General features: G+C 36.6%; 1 protein-coding gene across 3 annotated transcripts in view; it reads right to left on the bottom strand.

Moving 5' to 3' along the window:
• The window catches only part of NFXL1 (nuclear transcription factor, X-box binding like 1), a 48410-nt gene extending 31530 nt beyond the window's left edge, over positions 1-16880 (bottom strand). The window contains exons 1-11 of one of the 3 annotated variants that reach the window (XM_031435050.2): positions 16776-16880; positions 16100-16345; positions 13520-13693; positions 9778-9887; positions 7688-7818; positions 4536-4714; positions 4139-4300; positions 3938-4038; positions 3166-3280; positions 2033-2157; positions 1265-1387 (exon numbers count right to left, since the gene is read on the bottom strand). In XM_031435050.2, the coding sequence (XP_031290910.1) occupies positions 1265-1387; positions 2033-2157; positions 3166-3280; positions 3938-4038; positions 4139-4300; positions 4536-4714; positions 7688-7818; positions 9778-9887; positions 13520-13693; positions 16100-16343 (1464 nt within the window). In that variant the 5' untranslated portion in view covers positions 16344-16345; positions 16776-16880. Of the gene's footprint in view, positions 1-1264; positions 1388-2032; positions 2158-3165; positions 3281-3937; positions 4039-4138; positions 4301-4535; positions 4715-7687; positions 7819-9777; positions 9888-13519; positions 13694-16099; positions 16346-16712 lie in introns of all 3 variants that reach the window. The other 2 variants (XM_031435044.2, XM_031435055.2) reach the window with 2 other exon arrangements.
• Positions 16881-23747: the final 6867 nt, after the last annotated feature.

Here is a 23747-nt window from a genome sequence, read left to right as displayed (position 1 = left end):
GGAACAGCACACACGAACTGCTGAAGACTAATGATAAAAGAGAAAAATCTTTAAAAATAGCCAAAGAAAAAAGACATATTACATACAAAAGAACAAGGATAGCAAAGATAATGGAGCAACATGTTTAACGTATGGCGGAAAAAATTCTAGCAAACTAAAATTCTACAGTAAGAATATTTCTCACAAACAAAAGCTGAAGATTTTTTATAAATGTTGGAAGAATTTATGAGCAGCACTACAAGAAATGTTAAAGGAAGTCCTTCAGACAAAAGAAAATTAAACCAGATAAAAACCTGAACCTAAATAAAATGATGAAAAGCACCAAAAATTATTAATTTGATGATAAATATAAAACACTACTACTTCTTATTTTTTCAAACTCTTTAAAAAATACTTGACTGTTTAAAGCAAAAATAAAAACAATGTATTTGAGGTTTATAAAATATATGGGTATAAAATTGTCTGAGAATCGAATAAAGAAGTTAAAATGGAATCATTGAAAAATAACACTCAATCAAATAAAAGACACAAAAGAGGGAAAAGGAACAAAGAAAAGATGGGCAAATAGAAGATAAACAGCAAAATGATAGATTTAAATCCAACCATTTTATTAAAGATCACAATAAATGTAAATGACCTACACCTGAATTAAATGACAAAGATTGAATAAAACAATTATCTAAATGCTGTCTATAAGAAATCTATTTTAAATATAAAGATATAAGTAAGTTAAAAGTAAAAGAATGGAAAAGACATACCATATTAACACTAAGCAAAACAAAGTTGAAATCACTATATCTAATAGATTTAAGACCAAGGAATCTCACCAAGGAGATAGAGGGATAATTCATAAAAAAGGGACTCAAAAAAACCTGCAAATCTACAGACTCAATAATATATTCCAGCTGGACTCATACTGAACCAAATTTCTGTAAATAAGATTTGAAAACAGAAGTTAAGCCTCCACCATACCAAACGAACTATCACTAACACGGCTATGATATTTTACAGTCAGGGAACAAAAACAGCCCAAGAACCAAGTCGAAAGAATTATATACAAGACAAACAGATACCCTTGTTATTTAAAAACCTTGGTAAGATTTCCTACAAATACAAACAATAATCTAGAATATTTATTAATATTTCATATGGAAAGCAAAGAATATGCCTGAATATTTGAGGAACAAGTCAAGATGGCATTTATCACAGGCCCAAAAAAGGAAAATTCAAGAGAATTTTAAAATCAGTTTTCCAAGCTTATTACCTTTCTCCTACACTGATGCTTCTGACAGTCACGCATCTTAACACACTTAGTTTCACACAGGTAAGATTTATGACATGGCATTCGCTTTGTATGCTTTCCACAGCGACAATGCTTTTCCACTTCCTGGAAGAATCAAATAATGCTATTAAAATTGACGTTTGTTGACATGATTTTTTTTTCCACATTGCAGTCTCTATAATTACAAAAAATGAAAGAGAAAAGTTTTAAGAGTCTTTTGTATGAAAGACTTTAAAAAAAAATAAAGCTGAATTTCCTAAGACATTTATTTGTATTACTTTATTCCAAAAAGACTTCATGGAATTTCCATTATTAAATTTAGTAAGAATTTGAAATTAAATAGTAAAATAATATCATACATTAAAATCCTTTACATCTAGTTACACCAAAACAACTGCACATCTAATTTCAGTAAAACAAGAAAACTGGATTACCCAGCAGTATTTCAAAACCAAAATGGCATCTAGGCCTTTTTTTTCCCCATCATCACTAGGCCTAATTCATCACTGCTCTGAATGTCTTCTGGGAACAAACAACCCCTCACCAGACTGAAAATGACAACATTCAAACTTTCATCAGGCAAAACAAGAAAAGGTAATTTCAGATTTAATTACTGGCATACTCTCCTGTTTCTTCATCATAAATATTAGGTCATGACATAGATGTTTATGAAAACAATTACAGAACAATCCCATTTGACATATTATGACAGACAGCTCTTAAGAGTAATTATTACAGGAGATTACTAACTTGTCTGCATGTTTCACAAGGACCTCGGTGACAACGCTGTGAACATCTGTGGATTCCACATTCAAGTACTTTGTCACAACTATCTCCACAAGTTGGTACATCTTCTGTACAAGGCAAAGAAAACTCTAAAAGCAGACAGAAAGTCAGCATTAATGATAACATTCATTATTATAAAGACTTAATAATGTGCAATTTTCTTTTGACTTTCCAAAGAATGACAGCTCTTTCAGACTATGAATTTTTGCGTCTACATAATTATCGGTAAAAGTTAACTTTGATGAAAATAATCCCTAATATTTTTCAAGTTTGTATTTTTAAAAAGAAACCCACACATGACAAGTTATCAAACTCAAGGAGCACATTTTTATGAGCTAATTACTTCAAAATTACCTTTCTAAAGAAATAAGACCATGTAAATCACTACAAAAATTTCTATAATATATAGAACAATAAAAAAAAAAATTGCTCTAGGCTCACACAGGCACCTCTCGTCTGTGTGGCCTGCTGCTGTCTGTGGTAGCATACCCCTAATAACCTTTTCCTTCCAAAATAAAAAAACTTGCTCTAAACAACATTATAGGTTAAAAAAAAAGATCTAGATTTTAAAACACTATGAAACTGAGCTTCAACATAAACATATTATGAAAAATATTGATAATAATCTTGTAAGCAAGTGTGCTGGTACTGATGCAGAGTCAGGACAGTGAACTCCAAATGCAACCCTTTATCTCAAAGTAGCCAAAATTAAATTCACCTATAATCTAATACACAATAATGACAATAGCTTATGATAATGAGGTTTCCTGCATGTGCTGGGCACTATACTAAATACTTTATGTCCATTTTATCATTTAATTCTCACAATTATCTTATAAAGAAAGTACTATTATTGTCCCCATTTAACTTGAGAAAACTGCAGTTCATGAAGGTGGGATCTGAATCCAAATATGCCCAACTCCAGAATCTGAGTTCTTAATCCACTATGCTATATTGTCCTCTCATCCAAATATACAGAAATCTATCAAATTTATATTATTGTTGAAACTACATTATGAACTACCAGAGAAACCTAATTTAATTAGGAAAATACTCTAATTAGCATAAACCCATTAAAGGTTAAAAAAAAGTCTTACTTGACTTCTGACATGGACAGAACCTTTTCCCAGATCGAGGACACTCTCCACAAGCACCTACATGGCAAACCTGCTCACACGTATGATTACCACATGGCAGTGTTTTCCCACAAACCTAAAATAAAATGCAATAAGCACTGATTAAAGACTTAAAAATTAACAAAAAACTCTGTACATGACATAATCATTTCTCACTCACCAATAAGCACTTCTTTATGTTCCTCATATTATTAAGCTTTATAGCTTACAGAGGCATAATATACATTATACTTATATATACATAAGCATAACAGACATACACACATATGTATACACACACACATTTCTTATGCACCAGAGAGTATATTTTAAAAATATAATAAAGGAAAAAAGAACATACAGTTTCATATGGCCGTTAACCAAAGATTTCCGAAAGGTACTAAAATCATGCCAATTCCAAAACAAACAATCTAAAGAATCAATCTTACTTCCTCAATTGGATTAACTCAAGAAAAGGGAAAAGAGAAGGAGGGAGTGGGGACAGCTAGCAAGAAAGAGAGTACATATGTACTGAATCTGAAATTCAACAAATAGCTGTTAATTTAAAATAAAATTTCCCCTGGTAATTAAAACAATATTAAATTTTAAAAGTCCCCAAAAACATGAATAAAATTCCCCTGAGTTGCTATTCTTCCTCTCCTTTTATTCAACTAAACCTGATTAGCATTTCTAGTTGCTCATTATGCTTTCTGTATACTTCAGTACACATCCCCCAAAATGCACACGCACTTACTTGATCACAGTGCCACAGTGGACTTGCACAGCTTCTTTCAGCTACTTGTTTGCCACAGACACACTTTTGTCTACTAACTCTTGGACAGGGTGGACAACTTCCTAAAATCAAAATGATGAATTAGGACAGAGCATTATAAGAACAATAGACTGCTTTCATTCTTGCTTAAGGTCAGAACACCTAACAGGTATGACCATTTACCTGCATGACAAGGATTTTCACATTTATGTTGTCCACAAAGTAACTTCCGCCCACATGGCAGCTGACAGGACCATTCCTTAGCACTGCACCGACGAGGGATAGGTTTTGCTTTCCTACAGAAACAGGTAGTTGTGACCATCTTTGGACAAGGAGGGCAGGGACCTAGAATCCAATGAAAGTTAAAAAAAAAAAAAATCAGAAGCAAAAAGTTAAAATTTTCAGTTCCTACACCTACTGGCATTTTCTAAAGCTTTCCTTACGGATACTTTAAAAGACAATCCCTTCCAATACGTTCCTACATAAATTTAAGTTGAGTTCAACTTTCCCAATTTTTTTTGCTTTAACATAAGAAGAAATAAGCACCCACAAACAATTAGAAATATTACATATAACTCACCTGGATGGCAGAGGAGTAAACACTTATGGCCACAAGGAGGTTTAAAATCTCTCTCGCACACTTGGCCACATGAATGAGGCACAAGCCATGGATCTAAAGGTGGATCTTCCACTTTCCCGCAATAGCAATAGTACCTACTAGGTGTGTCAGATCGTTTGTATTCAAACCTGCATTTTGGACTAGAGAAGAATGAAATTAGTGAAGTTAATCTCACTTTTAAAAGTGGCGTGAGACACGAATATAAATATACTTAATAATAGAGTATACACAATCACTTTTATCTTAATGTAACCTCTGCTCTATCTTTGTATTAGTAAGAAACAAGATTTTACTAAAATCAACTTCAACTATCTCGAACAGCTCTGCCAGATAATTTCCTGAGATGATGAAGGTGTTCTATACCTGCCATGTCCATTAGTAGCCGTTAACCACATATGGCGAGTGAGCACTTCAGACGTGGTTAATACATACAACTCAGGAAGAAATGATTCTTTATTTCATAATTTTTAAACATTCAGATAACCACATATGGCCAGTTGCTACTGTATTACATAATACATATCTAGAATACAGCTACAAAAAGAAAGCAATACTAGCTTTCTACTAACCACCTGAACTTTATATTCTTTCCAATTTTATAATGCTCAATGTTTTAAAAGTTTGGCTGGCCAGTCTACAAATGAGCAAAATATATTAGCAATAGCAAACCAAAGAAAGAAATCAGGTTATGGGTAGGTAACACAGCAGCAAGAAACATGACTCAAGATCTAGAATTTATGTTAAATAATAACTTAATTAAAAATCACTATTACAAAAAAAATTTAGAATTAAGGGGAAAAATATTTGAACATAAAGAATTTCATATTTCTCAGCAACTAATACAAAATGGATATATTTCAAATGTGCCTAAGTTAAAAAAAAAGTTCAAATACTGTTTCATATTCTCTGCTAAAATAGAAAGATTTTAATCTAGCAAGATTAAAATGAAGAAATTTTGTTCCTAGAAGTGTTAACCTTCAGTTCTATTAAATTTGTTTGTAGGTCATAAATCTCTTCATTCTCAAAAGAAGTGCTAACCCTACTATCCTCCAGACAAATAAGTTGTTAGTATACTACACTACAAGAACAATTTCACATCATCATTTAAATTTCTTTTGTATCATATACAATATATTTTCATTTTCCTGAGAACATGTTCTGTTTCTAAATAAATGCCACATTAATACTCAGAGTAACCAAAAGATATCTGTTCTTGTAATTTAAAATCAAAAACAAAACACCATGTCTCATCTGGAATTAAAAAATGGAATTTTGTTGGAAGAATTAAAATTTCCTTTACTAAAAGAAAATTACTAAACTTAGATACAAGTGGCTTAAAAGCAACTCACTACACCTTAAAGCTGTCCATCAATATTGAGACTGAATTGTTCCAAGAGACTGGAGAGGGCAACAGGTACAAATCCATGAGTTTTATTTAAAATAACAGCATGCCAACAATGAAATGTAATTATGCCATATCTTGTTTATAAACAAGCAATACCTCAGTAGAAACATGTATTTTAAAAGTCTGATCTCTAGATAACAACTAATTTTAAAATATTGACATTTTTATCAAGTTCTAGCTTCATCTTGATGAGGAATGAACAAAATGTGTTCTTAACCAGAATAGTCATTTATTTTCTTTCTTAGAAAATGTAAAGCATGGAAAGCAAAGATTATTACATATTTGATTCAATTTTGTCCCTTTTAGACTTAAGAGTGGTGGTTCATTCCTCTCTTAGCTGGTATTTTCTACCCCTGTGGCAAAATGACTACATAAAATAGAAATGAGAACAACAAAGTTGAGAAAGAGCACATTAAAGTTTAAATCTCTAAAATTAAGCCAGAATATCTCGTTTAAGTCTCTATTAAACACTACAATCCTTTCACAAAAAAATAATATGTAATACCAAACTAGTTGATTTTGAAATTTTAAACTGTTTCAGAGAAGCCAATTTTTAATGAAGAGAAAACAAACAATATATCTAAAAGTACTATTATGAGACTAAACTCAGAACAATAGAAAAAGAACTGAATTTAGAAATCAGAAATCCTAGGCTGCAAATCCTGGCTTCATTTCCTAAGGGTAAGTGAAGTCTGAACATACCATTTTGCTTTCATTAACTCCAATATTCCCATTGGTAATATGGGAATAAAATCACTGACATATGGTAGAAAATTATTTTTGCAAAGTAACTAGTATATCTAAAATGTTTTTTAAAACTACACTACCCACAATTTAACAAATGTATCAGTATTTATGGTAATAGGGGAGGTCTGATGTGGATCCAGGTTTTCTGAAGACTGAATCTTACACAATTTGAGAGCTCTGTTAAGGAAAAGAACAAAATTACAAATAAAAAAATAGTTACGGGGGAGGGTGTAGCTCAGTGGTAGAGTGTGTGCTTAGCATGCATGAGGTCCCGGGTTCAATCCCCAGTACCTCCATTAAAAAATAGTAAGAATAAGTAAAGAAAGAAATAAACCTAATTACCTCCCCACCCAAAAAAAAAATAGTTACAAAAGTGAATATTAACATGAACACAGAGCTCCTGTAGTTTATCCTTCATTACCTTGACAGTAAGTCTACCCTCTGGGTTGCCAGTATGAATAAAATTTTTATTGTCTTTATTTAGCAAAGATATGCTATTTCCACTCCCCAACTCTTTATGAAAATATAATAGAAGTTCAAGATCAAACAATCATCAATAATAAGCCAAACTAATAAAATAAGTGTAAAAAATTTAATAATATTGGGTAATATACACCTGTAGTTCTGAGATATACCAAAGATAAAACTGGGAAGCCTACGATCAAAATTTTAGATGACAGTCTAGTACGATATAACACTAACAGGTACTAAAGGGTAACTAAGGAGCTGTTTTGCAGGGGAAAATACAGAGCCTGAATGATTTATTACTTATCGAAAGGAACTGGTAGTTACACAAAATGTGGGAGACGAGGGTAGGCGTTACCAGGTCCCATACCTTAACAAACCAAACAACTAATTGAAGGCCAAACATGGATAATGAAACTGCCAATAAAGCAATTTATGACATACAATTTTCATTTATTTTACAACTAAATATTCCAACTAAATTAGAAAAAGTTACCAAGGCCAGGGGTAATCTCTCTTTCCAAAATCATCATCCGTCAAAGAAGACACCAGAAACTGGCTGTCTTTAGCCCACTTCTGGATACAGGGCATGTGAAATATACAGAAACATCCTGAACAACTCCAAACCTAAGACAAAGGTAACAGAAATTAACAGTATGCAATGACTTTTCTTTGATAATTCCATAATAGTTTAAAATAAGCATCACACTTATTTTCAAAAACTACCTAAGGATTAAAGAAAAAAGTTTTCCTTCCAATTTAATAGAAGCAATGTTCTTTATAAAAATTAATTTACATGTAGAACATTTTAAAGAAAAATATGGATTATCTAGGTTCATTCAGCTAGAAATACCTACTGCTAAATTCTGGACAGCTTCCAATTTTTTTAATGTATATTTCATACTTAAAAAAATGAAGTCATACTGTACTGATTGATACATACTTTCATAGCCTTTCTTTTAACACAGTATAAGCATTTACTATTATCAAATATTTTCATACAAAATGATATTTATAGCTGTACAGTAGATATCCATGTTGACTTATATACATAATTTAACCAATTTCTGGTTGTTGGACATTTAGGTTATTTCCAGTTATAAATACCACAAGGGAATCTTTAAACACAAATATGTACAAATAACCTCTGTGCCGCCCTATTACATAAAACCTTTAGTCTAGCACTTAATGCTAAATTCTAAAAATTAGGTGAGAAAAAAACTTGAGAATATATATGTAATTTAAGGAATAACAGTAAATTAATTTTTAAAACCAGCCAACATTTTGCTATAACTGATAAAAATCAACTCTCCTTTCGTCATAACATTTTGCATATGTTTAATAAAATCAGACAGAGTATACTGTGTAAGCTAGCAACAGTACTGAAAAAAAGCCAACTTCTTAGTCTGAATTCCCTCCTAATAAAAAGAACTGGGATGCAGAAGTAAGAGGACAAAGTAGGAAAGAGGAAATGCCAATAAATTGTATATTGCTGAGCTGACTACCGCTAAGGGCTGAAGTTTAGTCCTGCTAAGGACACTCTGAAGGACCACGTAAAACATGCCTAGGACCAACCCGTCCCCAACTGCTGACAAAGAGGAGGCTGGGGCATTCACCCCCCAGTTCCCTAGGGTGTAATGTTGCCCCCAGGGGCATTAACTCTGCTGTACTTCTGCACTACAGCTGGACACTGGCTGAGTCAGTTCCCAAGAAGAAAGCACTGAGGTGGAAAAAAAATCTACACACACAGCAACTGTTAAAGGTGGGACTGTATCCACATGCGGAGGCTATTCATCCACTGCAGCTGAAATCGAACAAACCAATCAGATGTGACTCGGCACCAAAAGTACCTGCACCTACTATGCTATTCCATCCAATGTACGTTAAATATCTGATCACCCTACATGACCGACCCATTTCATCTGACCTGACTGTCTTTCTCTAGGCAACACTGCTGTAATAGCAGTGGATTAATCTGAGGCCTAAATGGTGAATCTGTCAGATTCTGTCATCACTTCCCCTTAATTGCTTCATTAATGCCCTTTTAAATTCACATACATATAACTTCACCATTAGGCCATAGCATCTCTAAGTGTATGAGTTATCTCTGAACCCATCTCTCCCCATTAACTCCAGCCACTTTCCACAGTGCCTTCAACACTAGCTCACTAACAAACCATAAATGTGTCACTGTTAGGTTTTACTTCCTTGAAGGCGGGGAGCATATTTATCTTTTTTTAAATTGGCTGAAAGTAATGAAATACAGTATATCTAACATTTTAGTACTTGTGGGAATTTCTAAAGTACAGATGCTAAAAATGCTTTACCAAATTGACACATGCATTAAAACTGAAGATATCTGCTTCAGTTATATTAACAGTGCTAAAAATATTGATTGCACATTTAGAGGTATTTTTCATTTAATTATAGATTTCAAAAATGAATTATGAATTCATAAACAAAATTCTCAAATGAAGTATTTTTAAACAAAAATAAGCAAAAAGAATAATAAATAGCTACATATTGTAAATGCAAAATAAAATATTTGGGGGAGATGCATTAATACAGAGAAGGAGAAAAACTTACTGCTTGGTTTCTCTTCACTGAAGCAATACAAATTAAGCATGTCATAGCCCCTGCTTGAAAAGCTTCATTTACATACTGTTTTGTTCGCTCTAATTCACGTACATCTCCATCTTGAAATTTAAAAATTGAAAACTTCATGTTAAGAAACATCTGAAAATAACACAAACTCACTAGTAGCACTACATTATGTGAGACATGTCTAGCAATATCAATTGCTCAAAATACAGACGAAAAATGAGAAGTTTAAGGAAAAAGCAACCAGTGAACTGCTAACCGGTCACACAGTCCATGTACTACATCTCAAGTACTTGACTCAAAAACAGTTACCTCCGCCCTCTCTCAGAGTACACTTGCTTTTATCACTGCTACAGTCCTTAACAAATTCGGTGGGGGCAGAGACATAGGCAATGGCAGCAAGACGTCAAGTCACAAGGGAAAGCCAACCAAAGAGCAAAGTGAGAGGACCGGAAAAGTCAAAGACAGCAGAGCCATTTAGCCTGAATACAAGCATATGCGTAAGAGTGTGTGTCTGTGTGTGTGTGTGTGTTTGACACATAGCATATTCTTAGTAAAAATCTGCTGAATGAAAAGATTCTGAGGTCAACACAGCATAATAACCTTGTTTCATCAAATTATGTTATTTCTGCTTAACAAAGAAGCATGAACTTCTCAGAAAAAGATTACTAGACTGTATTTTCTTTAGGTAATTATTGAGCATTTACCTGCTAGGCAGTGTACTATTAGTATTTCAGAGAGATTAAATAAGCTACCTTAATTTTCATTTTAAGGATGAGAAAACTGAGGCTCAGAACACTGAAGTAACTCCGTGTGCCTCCAAAGTGAACCGTCCTAACCACTATGTCATGAAGCAGCCAAGGGTTACAACAGGAGGGTGCAAGAAATAACAGCACAACGAAAGGCAGGAAAACTGCCCAAGAGCACACGTGACACCAAAAAGACAGTAATCTGAGTCACTTTAGTGTAAGAGAAATACACCTACAGGCCTTCAGTACAATAAAGATTATTTGCTAGAGGTTGACTGAGTCTCCGAGGAAAATAGACAAATGGCATAAACTATCACTAAGTACAGGCAATAAAATGGTTCAAACCAAAATTTAAGCTACCAAAAGAAAATTAATAGACCTTGATAATTCTTTACTTCCTATGACTAAGTAAGCAAAACACTTATAAAAACTTGCTCTACCATAATATAAATACAAGTATAATTAAGGATATTAAATAAAATATACATAAAACCACTCCCAAAGCTATAAAACATTATTAAATTATTACAGACAACTGCTTTATTTTAAACAAACATCAAAGTTTGAAGATTATCCTTAAAGGCAGACTTAGTAGTCATACTCTGTGCTTATTTTGCTTTTCGGCACAGCTGGCTCTAACAAACACAAAACATTTTTAAATTGCATCTAATCTAACAGCTAAATGTAAAACAGAATATGAGAGAAAAAAACAGAATATGAGAACAGGATGAATCGGCTTTAATAAAATAAAGTCTAATCTTATGTTTACAATATTTATGCAGGATTTCTTAGAAAATTGTATTAAGATTTGGCTGCAGCAATAAAGTACACTGCCCAAGACGTCATGGGGGATAGCCCGGCATTTGAAGTCACGCATTTTAAAACGATCACTCTGGCAACTGAAGAAAAATGAGTGTGAGGCCAAGACTAAAAACATTAAGAACCAGTTAAGAGGCAGTTATAGCGGATAAAGCAAAAAACAACCTTGAGCAAGTTAATGTGTCTGTCTCAGTTTTCTCATCTTTAAAATAGTAATAATAGTAATAGTACTATCTACCTCACATGTTTCTTCTGTGGATTTAATTCACATATGAAACAGCTGTAGGGGCCTGAATTAAGATAATGACAGTATGTGGGGAGAGGGTAGGATGGATTTAAGAAATTTAGGAAGTAAAACTCAGCAGGACGTGGTGACAATTAGACTGTGTTGCTTCTAAAAGTCGATGTTCACGCCAGGATTCCGAAGGAAGGAGTGCTGTGTTTGAGGAGACATCTGACGTGGGCAGAGGGCAGGAGTGGTCGTGAGTAAAACACTCTCATGTCATCCCTGCTCCCAGAGCTCTGGCTTGGGTGGGTGACAGGGGAAACTGTAGCACTACTAATAGAGATAAAGAAAACAAAAGAAGAAATGTTATCTTTCAACATATGTTTGTGTGTCCATGGGCCAGACGGACAGAGAGACCCATCAGTAAACTGATCATTCAAGTTTGAATTTGAGAGAAAGATCACAAAAGTATGAAGGCTGTGCTCAGACAGAAAGAATGAAGCTCTCTGGTAAAGTTCTGGTTTTTAATTCACTAACGTGAGATGGGAACCATCTCATTACCCTGGTGTTTATTGCTCTTAAGTCGAGTGATCAAATTTCCTTACTTCGGTAGAGGCATAGAGGCAAAGTACAGAACACAAAGGAAGAAAAATCAAAATATTTATGGATTTGATGCAATACAGTATGAGAAAAATTGCCTTCACACTTTAAGATGAAAGCCAGATAAAAAATTAATAAAACTTACTAATGAGAAAAGTTTTCTAAACACTAGTATCACTGAATTTTCTATTTAAAAATAAAATCTGTCTCTCTAGAATGGCTTAAGTGAGGTCTTCCTGAGGCAGGAAACCTGCAGTTACTTTCTATGAAGTCTTCTAAAAACAAGAAATCTCCTAACCTAGAGGTTCCTCTTTATCAACTTTTCCCTGGTTGAGCCAGACTTCTTAGTCAAGCCTCCTAATCTTAATTCCTTGGCAGATACGGCAAATTCCTTGGAAACCTTTTGATGAGGTGTACCTCTGCTCACAATGCCATCAATATACTCAGGCAACAAACAATAATACATGCAAAAATGTTCCTAATAATGACTTTAAGTATAAAATGTGAAAAGTGTAAGAGCCCTTACATTTAAAATAATCTATTTTTACACTCAGTACCAAATACTTCACAACAACATCACTTTGACCCTCTCTCTCATAAACAAATGTGGCTTTAAGAGTAACCCAGATGTGTTATTTACAAAACAGAAACAGACTCACAGAGATAGAATACAAACTTTTGGTTACCAGGAAGGAAAGGGAGTAGGAAAGGATAAATTAGGAGTTCAAGATTTGCAGGTATTGACTACTATATATAAAAAAGGTAAACAACAAGTTTATACTGTATAGCACAGGGAAGTATATTCAACATCTTGTAGTAACCTATAATGAAAATGAATATATATATGAATATGTATGACTGAAACATGTTATTTATCAGAAACTGACACAACATTGTAAACTGACTATAAAAATAAATAAATTTCCTTTTAAAATAAGACACATTTAACATAATGAAAAAGAGAAAAATGAAGAGCAGATACAGAGGAATATTCAAAGTCCTCAAGTGCAATTAAATCATAACAAGGAACAACCTGACCCCACTCATCTCACAAAGAGCTTTGGCACCCGTCTCCCAGCAGTCTAATGAAATGCCAATTAAACACAAAGGAGGACTTCTAAGGCTGTAAGAGACATTGTCATCCTATTTGCTTTATAGAGGGATTAACATTATACAGCATATAACTCAAATAGTAAAATGTACAATAATTCAATTCTCCAAACAGAAATGCTCATTCTTAAGATGCAAAAACTATTCCACGTAGGGTAAAGGTGTTAGAAAAAGTCAGGAATATATTTTCATTGATGTAAAAAAAGTCAAAATTCAAAAGTACCTGTCTGAGTAGTGTAAGTTATAAATGTATTAGCAACTATTTTTCCTCTTTTTCCTTCCAAATCTTCATCTCCTTCTTCTTCAGATGAAGAGCTAAAGTGTTCTTCAACAAGCTTTTTGGCTGCAGCTTGATTAGCCTTCTTAATTTCCTCAAATTTCTTTTGAGACATTAGCTCTGTTTAAAAGAAAAAAAAGTGAGTTTCACTTCTGCAGAACAATCTCTCAAAAAGCAAGGCATGATGTACCAAAAAGTCATTTTAAAATAAAGTCACCTTTGGTGCATTCTGTTTTACTATCATCCATGGAAAAAGTTATTTTCAAATTTCTTGTCACACAAGTAAAAAGAATTCCACGATAAAAATTTTCACTTTTGTTAAATATTCTGCTAAAGGCAACAAACTGTTCTAGAAACAGTGACTAACAAATCAATTTTTTAAATGATCAAGGTATGATAAAGTATCCAAAAACCAGTGATCAACCTCAAAACAAAGACATTAACAAAAATTTAAATGAAATGTTTAAAAGATGAACAGTACACAGTGATTTTTAAGAGGTGGGAAACAGACCCATTGTTTACACATCAGAATCAGCAGAGGCAGGTGCTTTTCCACACTATCCTCTTCCACATTACAGCCCAGCCTGGCCTGGCTCACCAAAGACTGTGCACAAACAGTATTCAGTGTATACCCACTGTGTTTACAATCTGCTTCCTAGAAAGCTCACGGACTTTTTGTCTTTATTAAAATGTGGTCACAAAACATATTTATTTAACATAAATCCCACACAAAATGTTGCTAACACAGAAAATGTGCTTCATATAAGTTCGTTTCAAAAAGAAAGTGAAGTTTTGGATTAGTTGTTCTGCTATTCTCTTTAGAACTGTCTGCACTTCTTATTTTGTGACTTGGTTAAATAATAATGGAAAAAGAATGAATTACTTCATAGTACATTCCCCCTGAGACTTCAAACTCAAAAGTAAGGACCGTGAGAATTTTCTTCAAGCACTAAGTGTTAATAAACTCTCTGGACAGCAACCATAGCTCAAGAAAAGAGCCACAAACACAACGCATTGTTCTTACTTCATCAAGTGCCCACATTGGTGCCACTTTATGCTCGAAACTGATGAGCCACTACCAATATAAACTTTCTTATTTTAGGTGGTGGATTTGTACTTAATGATATTTTATTTCCTTCATGAAATGTTTTCCTTTTCTTGCTGCAGCCAATTTGGCTGGGGACTATTCAGTATTTCAAGTAAAACTGGAGGAAATTGTACAGGGATCTTTGAGTACTAGGAGAAAAGTAACTGCTATAAGATACATGACTCAAAACTTCACGTACAATAAGACGAGAAATGTCATTATGAGAAATGAGCCCTCACGAATACATTTTTTTAAAAGGCTGAATTAGATATAATAAAAGCATTCATAACCTGATCAATGGATCCACATAAGATCATCTCAAGCAAAGATGACAAAGCAACCTTCCCACGTATTATTTCTCATCAAATCTCAATTATCCAGTTGGAGGATGCTTGCTTTTCTACTATCCATAAAAACGAAAAAAGTTTCCCAGAACTGTTCACAGGCCTCCATCTTGTACACCTCACCACCACAACTATCATAAACTCAGTAATTAACAGAGTATCACCTAACTTTAAAATTAGCTTAGGAGAGAAACATTCAGAAACTCAATTTGCTCCTCTCCCAAAAAAATATATTTTGAAAAATACATTTCAAACACAACAGTAAAATGATTTCAGGGTTTATTCTTTTAGCCCCCTTCACTCTTCCATTAGTATGGAAGTGAGAGGCAGCTGAGAGCTGTGCGTACACCCTCAGGCTCCACTAAAACACTGCCTTGGATGAAGGATATTGACAGGCTGGAGGAGGCCGCACCAGATACATCCAGGGAAAGGACGTGAAATCTGTGAATAGGGACCCCAGTCGAAAAAGTCCCACAAGCCCAAGGGCTCACAGGACACAGACAATTAAAGCTACTAAACTGAGGCAATCAAGCGAAGATGGAAGATGACAACTGGCCCCCGAAGTGGGAGACACAAGGTGAAGCGGAAAGCCTAAACACAATCTAAACGGGGTTTCTGCGACTAAGCCCAGCCGACTGCTGCCATGAACAAACTTAGTAAAGCCACAATCTTATTTTACAAGAAAAAATGTTAACCAGATTCTTATGAGATTTTAAAAAGTAAAGAAAAACAAAGAAACTGTTCAGATTGACTGCATCGTGTCAACCAAACCAAAATATGGGATAAATCAGACCCACTCCCACCCCACCACCACCCGGCCACAATCCGCAAAACTTTTGGTCTAGGGATTCGGTAGGCAAAAAGAAAGAAGGATAGACTCCTGGACGGAGAAATAACAAAGATTAATATCAATTAAAATTATGATGAAAGAAGTGTGATGGGAATCGGTCTAGAATGACGAGGTGCCTGAGAGGTTTGAGAAGTGAGGCCAATGATAAACTCCCGAAGGAGAAGCGGGCAAGGGCGGAGGCGGTTCTGACTAGGAAGTGCCTAAATCTGCATCCAGGTGAGCCCGAGGACGTGGGCCATTCTCACCACTGGCCACGGAAGTCTGCGGCGCTTCCGATCCCGCGGGGCTGCGCCGGGCTGAGCTACCTGCAGCCGCGGCGGTCGCGGCTCCTCCGGGGCTGGCGCCAGGACCAGCAGCGCCCACCGACCCCTTCTCTCGCCCTCCTCCGGCGCCGCGGAGATAGATTCCATTTCCTGAGGAGGGGGCCGCAGTGGCCCGTCCTCGGGCTCGGCCTCGGCCACCGACCACCTGGCGCCAGGAAGCTTCCATCCCTGCAGACGGAAAAAAAAAAAGAGAGAGAGAGTGGAAGGAGCGTGAGCCCAGTGGTGTCGAGGCGGCTGGGAAAGGGCAGCGGGGGGGAAAGGGCAGCGGGGGAAGCCGGTGTGAGGGGCGGAACGAGGAGGGTCTCCGCCGCGCGAAGACCGGATCTGAAAAGGTCGCGGCCCTCCCTCTCTCTCCCAGAGGGTGAGTCCCCGATAAGCCCAGGGCATTGGAGATAGACTGCAGAGGGAAAGGACCAGGCAGAGAAATGGACTGCGGGGCAAAGAGCATCCAGCACCCGAGAAGAAGAGCCGAGGAGGAGGAAAGCGCTTCCTCGGCCTCAGAGGGAGCCCGGTGACAGGACAACAGCAGACTCACCCCGCGGCTCCCGCCGGGAACCAACTGCAGGAGCAAACCCCAAGAAAAGCTACGTCTCCTTACCGCCGGCGCCAGCCCCCGGCGACTACAACTCCCAGAAGCCGCCGCTCACTGCTCGCAGAACGCGTGGCATCACCGGCCCCTTCCTTATCCGAGACTGTCTGTGCGCTGGGTGGAGTGGGGGTTGGGCAAAAAAGCCTCCCGGCGCATGCGCTGATTGAACCATGCTGTCTGAAACTACAATTCCCGGCGTGCACTGGGGCTCCGGCGGGGTTGACGCACAGAGAGGACGCGGGGTGGGGAGGTGGGCGGGCCCTGAGGTGTTCCGGATCCCAGAGGATGCTGTTGCTTCCCCGCGACTGCCCTAAATTCAGCTGGGTATCGGGAGTCTGTCCTGGGGCCATAATTGGCTGTCCACCATCTTTAGCCTTGCCTTCGGGCCTTCAGGTAGTAGGAAATTTTTCTCAATGATCGGAAAAAGCATTTACAAGGAGAACACTTCGGGGTCAGGGTAGAGGGAGGGAAAGCTGAGGGAGTGTTGCGGGAAAGTAGCTGGAGTAGAAAAAGCGCCCTTCTGACTACTAAAACAATGTAGAGAGTAAATCTAACGGCATTATTGTTCACAGTCCTTTATGGTTTACAATATTGTTTTCCTGAAGCAGGCCGATTTTTACCTTCACGGCAGCTCTCTCAAGTAACCTTAATAATGAAAGTAGCTGAGAGCCAGGTCAGGTCCTAATTCTTATGACTTCGCTTTTTTCCAGTAAGAGAAAGAGAAAGGGAGAGAAAGGAGAGGGAGAAATTTCAAAAATTTGGAAGTCTAGGATTGAGAAATATATTGATTGCTGTTTGGGACTACACAATCTTCAACTTAATTAACTAATTCCTCTACATTATTAATAAATAGCTAGTATTTAGATAGCATTTTATTAAATGCCAGGCACTGTTCAACGGGTTTTACATATGTATGTATTTTAACAATGTGGTATTCACAATAATCCTACTATCCCCACTTTACAGCTGAGAACACTGAGGCACAGAGTGGTTAAGTAGCTTGTCCTTGATATAGCTAGATACATTATCATCAATTCCATTTAAACAAAGACCACAGAAAATTTCTTATTCAGCACTGTAGCAGACCCAGGATCGCAACTGAGTTGTGTGACTCTTGGCCTATACTCTCAAAAACACCATGCTGTTTGATTACTGTGAAAAAGTATTTAATGTTTACCTAGAAAAGTTAAATAATTAGGTTGATTTTTCTAGCCAGGTTAAGTGCAAAAAACTTTAGAAGATTGATTCTTTTTTTGCTTTACTTATTAATATTCAGAATTGAGTGATAAAAATAGTATTGTATAATGTCAATTTCATGAAAATAATTTTTAAAGTGGGCTGTCAATTACTTTTTCTAGGAAAATATTCATAACAGAGACAAAAGTCAACTAAATATTTATTCATGTTTAATGTAAACTGTTTTCAAATATTCAGCTAAATAACCTATCCATCAATCAATAACTGAGTCTGTCAGATACCCAGTAATGTCCAGCACTTTGTGTTTGTACTCAGAGATGGGAAGGGTTCGCTATAAGTGAAATATCAGGATAGGGATGAAAAAACTCATGAAGTTGCTGAGAACTGAGAAAAGTATTAAGGGCAGGGTAAGACGTGAATGTTATGGAAAGAGGCACTTTGTTTCATAGGGAGAGCATGAGGCAAGGTTTACAAGAGATAATAAACATGGCACATGTTTGAACAAGAAAGGAGAAAATTCTGTTGAATCTCAAAGCAAAGATGACAAGTAGGATTCGAGAGCACCTTGAAAACAAAAGTAGAAAATTTTGGTATCAGTGTTGATACAAAGTAGCTACTATGAAGTTCAAGATAAGGGAGGTGACATTATAAAAGGAAGGTTTTTCAGGGAAACTAATGTAGAAATAATAGGAAAATTTTAGCAGGGCAGGGCCTTGTGGGAGAATGGCTATGTAGAATTAAAATTGTAGTCGGCATGAATCTCAGTTTATAAACTCAGATGTGCAAGTAGTCACATTTCAGCTATCATAACCTTTCAATTACCTGAATTTGAACTGAGTTTTATCTTCCCAGGATTGGTTAGAAAATGCATTTATTAATTCATGCAACAGACATATCTAAAGCCTCTATTACGCCCACAGGCATTTTTCTAGATCACAGGGGAAGCTCTATGGAAATGGACTATTGGGGAAAGGGGAGCAAGAGTGGCATTACAAACCAGTTGACCAGCTGTTCAGTAGTCCAGGTGAAAGATGGTGGTTTGGATGAGCAGTGGATATGGTAATTTACAGTCAGCTGCAGGATGTATCTTGAAAGTTGAGCTGATAACATTCACTGACAAATTAGATAACAGCTATGAGATTAAGAGTCGAGAAAAGATGACTCAAAGTTTTTCCCCTGAGGAACTGGGTCAGTGGCGGTGCCATAATCAGAGATAGGGTATATTAGGGAAGGAACAGGTTTGCAAAGAAAATCATGAGTTCGGGTTAGGACACATCTCGCCATCACTAAAAGTAAATGCTCCTGATTCTCTCTACACACAACACTTCTGACACCAGATGTGTGGGGTTTTCTACACAAAACAATCCTTCAGTTCGTGGTGGACACCAGCTGGATGTCCTACGTTTAACTCAGTTCTGATACTAACTGCCTGAAGAGTGCAAACTGCACAAGTTAAGGGCTCAGTCCCACAAGACTGCCCCGTCCCTTCAGATGCTAGTCAGAAGTCCTATATTGTCAATGCTACTTCTGACAAACCAGCTATAAACCAGACGTCCCCGTGACCCCCTCCTCATGTTCAATAATTTGCTAGAATAGCTCACAGAACCCAGGGACACAGTTTACTTACTATTACTGATGTATTATAAACAGTGGAACTCAGAGTAAGAGCCATATGGAAGTGATGCATAGGCCAAGGTACCTGGGAAGGGACTCAGAGCTTCCATGCCTTCTCTGGGAGTACCACCCTCTCAGAACCTCAATGTGTTCACCAACCCGGAAGCTCTCCAGACCCCTTGGTTTAGGGTCTTTTATTGAGGCTTCATTACATAGGCCTGATTGATAAACCACTGGACATTAGTCACTAACTCAACCTCCAGCTCCTCTCCCCTCCCAGAAGGTCAGGGTTGGGGGGGTGGGATGTAGAAAGTTCCAACTCTCTAATCTCACAGCTGATTCCCCTGGCAACCAGCCCCCATCCTTAGGAACTTTCCAAAGCTCACCTCATTAACATAAATTCAGCAGTGTTTGAAACGGGCTTGTTATGAATTTAACAAAAGATGCTCTATTCAATTTTTCCCACTCTGGAGCTGTTTTAGGAGTCTGTGACAAAAACCAGATGTAACAAATGATTCTCCTAAACATCTTACCACTTAGGAAACTACAAGGGTTTTAGGAGTTCAGGCCAGGAGCCAGGGACAAAGACCAAAATATGTATTTCTTATTATATTGCATTTACAAAGGAGATATCAAGTTTCTGGTTGGTTACGCAAGTCTGGAGTTTTGAAGAAAGGCTGGAGATATACATTTGGGAGACTTCAGCATAGAGATGTTATAAAGTGTCACCAGATATATGAGCTCACTTAGGAGTGAATAATCGTGGCCATGGGACACTTCAGCATTTAAAGATTCAAGGAGGAGGGGAACAAAAGGAGATAGAAGTTCAGTCAGAAAAGACCTGTAATGAAATGTCAAAAAAAAAATGTCATAAAGAGAATTTTTCCTAATTCCAAAGGAAATGAGATAATTGTCATAGAATCATCAAAAGAGGTAATAAATTTTCAATTCCTTGAGGCCTTTGAAATTGGTTAGATCTCATTTTGTCAGGTATTACTACTCCAGTGAGCTCAGCAGCGGTTAACCTGGCATCTGAAGAGCCTTTCCAGGCTTGTTATTGGATTGTTCCATTGTGTTTATTTTTCCAGGGTTAGCATCAAAGCCACAATGCTAGGAACATATCAGTTCCTAATATAGACTGACAGTGCCCCCGAGCAGTGGCTAATGCTCCCAAAGTTATTAGGGTGCATTCATTTCCACAACCACAGTGCTCTCCTCCTGAAGAGAAAGAAATCTGAGAAATCCTAAACTCAACATACGTTGAAAAAAATATTCTTGACATTTATCTATAATAGTGATCTAGTCAGACTCATTATTTCTCTGAATTTGTTAAAAGAAAAAAAAAACTCTAAAAATATAGAAGTGAAACCCCTGAGTGTGAGGTTGATATTCAAATATCATCTTAAAAAAAAAAAACAGAACCATCTGGGAGCAGGATAATTCATTGGCACATTGTGGTGTCCAGAAATAAGCAATCATTCTAGATAAGCTATGTCACATTCCTTGTGACAGCACTATGAGGTGTTATTTTTTGTATGTTTTGTATGAAGAGAATTCCAGAACCTCCACTATTGTGTATTTCCCCTCCCCTCCCCCACTGCATGACTTTCCACATCTCTGCCTAGGCTGATGTGAATTCTTTCATCTTCTGGGCAATTCTACTTACCATTCTCTAGATGAGTGCCTTTTTTCCCCCGACATTGCCAGTAGTAACCCATTAATTAATCATGAACTCAATTTAGTAATTTGCAGCAAGCATTTTTTTAAAAGAACTGAAATAGAATAGATAAACGAGAAGGTTCCTGAGCACATAGCATGTTGTTTAAGAGTAAGTATTCTTTTCTGAAAGATTTGTCACAGCCGTGTTTTCTGGGTCACAGTACAAAATGCATTTTGTAGAGGTAGTTTATTGTGGGTCATAATCAAGGAAGTTTTAACAGACTACCCTAGAAATAGTTACCCTCTTTAGTGCACCTGTCCTCTCTGCTCAGAAATTTTTTTCTCTTCCTCAAAACTCTGCTGAATAGTCACTTCTAAGAACCATTTGTTCCCCAATGAGAACAGCATTTTGGAATTTTTGTACCATGCTATCTGCTATGCGTCTTAAAACTGCAGCAAACACTCAGGAAAGTCCAATCAAGTAAAGCAAAATCAGAGGCTGCTAGATCATCCAGTTTATCTCACTTTAGCTTTTTCCACTGTGAGATTAGATGTTCCATTTCTCTTAGTCATCAAAGGTAGGTCTAGGAATTTTCAGCTTCCAAGGGAACTTTATAGATGAGGTATCAGACAGTATGGTGATTTAGACAATGTTAAGTCTTTCCATTCTCTTAATAATCATCTGGCTTGCTTTGTTGGTGTTTGTTAAGCGTATTTCTCTCAGCCTTTGTCTTTCTGGACTAAAGTCCCAGAAAGTCCTGCCAGCCCCTGACCATTCATCCACAGCTGCCAACTCTAACACCCTTTTAGTCATTCTCTAGACCCCATTCACCTCTAATAAAATATATTCACCTCACTAAACAGAAGTGCATACAGTTTTCTAAGTTCAGATGCCCCATGATTTTCTACAAAGACAAGAACCTGTTTCTTCTTATCAGTTCCCAACAAAACACAGCCTTATTGTGATCTTTTTATAATTCCTCACTGGGAACATTACAAACTGCAAAACTCCTTTATCTAGGCCTTTACTGCATTTCATTGTGTGAGCCAATCATTTTAAAATTATAGTTTTAATTATTTGACCCCCAAGTGTACTCTGGTGGAACTTACCCATACTGAAGCTCATCCACTGGTTTTAAGATGATGTTTAAATATGTTAATTATGACCAGTCCCATCAAGGTCAATACCTGGACAATCTATTTATCTTTATCATTTGCTGTATGGTACCTGTTCCAAATCTCATATACAATTTAAAAGATAATAATGCTAATCATTGTTATGATAACTTTTGAAAGTTTAAATCTATTTACAACTCAAATAAATTATTTAGTTCTGGCTTCCTGTTTGAAAGGATCATATAATTTGAAGAGAGTGATCTTAACTGGGCTCAGGAAGCAAAGTTTCAATCCACATTGCCAAGATCCACCACATACTATATTTGATTGCAAATGTGTTTGAAATATTGTTAATCTATATTATGCATTATGTGTGCGAGTGTGTGTGTGAGAGAGAGAGAGATTTATTTTTGACCACTCTCTCTGAGCTGCAAAAAAGCAATGGCTTTTTTGGTTTGGTGTGTAGGCCAGGGGAGCAGGCCCCCTCTCAAAGCTACAGATAAAATGAGACTAAGTCAGTTGTGTTAAATAAGAGTCTATATCAAAGGATTTAGCACTAAAATCTAAATAAAGAATTTAAAAAAAAAAAAAAAAAACAAGAACTGTCCATTATTTCAGTTCAGTAAAAAATCACTTTCATTTTTATACCACCAAAGAGTCTTCTCTCTCTTTAATCAATGAATTTCAATGCCCGGTTATTTTAGACATGAAAATGAAAGAAATATAATCAAAGAAAATTTCATGTTACTTAATTGTGGTATGTTTCTTTGGTAATTTTATGTATTTGGTGCTCTGTGGGCATTGTTAAATTATATCCGAATGGAGCAGTGGAAATACTTATAATGTAGATCTATTAATTATCAGTATTTTTAGCAAACTAAGGAAGTAGGGAGAGTGACCTATTACATCCAAAAGTGAGTGGAAAAGAATGACATTTCTATTCTGGAGCCCCTCTGCTAATGGTAGACAAATGTTCATCCTTCAAATGCCTTGCGTGACTCATCTGTCACTCTGCCAGGAGTAAACAAGGAGACCACAGGGGGATATCAGGGAACACCGTGGGCTTTGGTACCACCAGGATACATGTGCTCCTCAGCATCATGAATCTTTGTGACAAACCCAGGAAACAGGCTCCCTACTCTCTGAAGAACTAACTCAAGTAGCTTCTTGGACCAAGTCCAGCTGGCTAAAGCTCAGCTCAGATGAAACAAAAAGGATCTTAACTAAAAAGAGGAGAAATTGGCCATCTGACAAGAAATCCAATATCAACTCTTTTTAAGGGCCAACATTGTCAGCCTGGTGAGTAATTTTGTGGTATATTGCTATTTTCAGAATCCTAAATGAATGCATCAGTGAAAAATGCATTCTTTCACCTTTAACTCATCAGGAAACCAA

This window comes from Camelus dromedarius, chromosome 1 (assembly GCF_036321535.1).
Source record: "Camelus dromedarius isolate mCamDro1 chromosome 1, mCamDro1.pat, whole genome shotgun sequence".
In the NCBI taxonomy this organism is placed as follows: Eukaryota; Metazoa; Chordata; class Mammalia; order Artiodactyla; family Camelidae; genus Camelus; species Camelus dromedarius.
The sequence above is the reverse complement of the archived record's forward strand: the minus strand, read 5'-3'. Positions and strand labels throughout refer to the sequence as shown.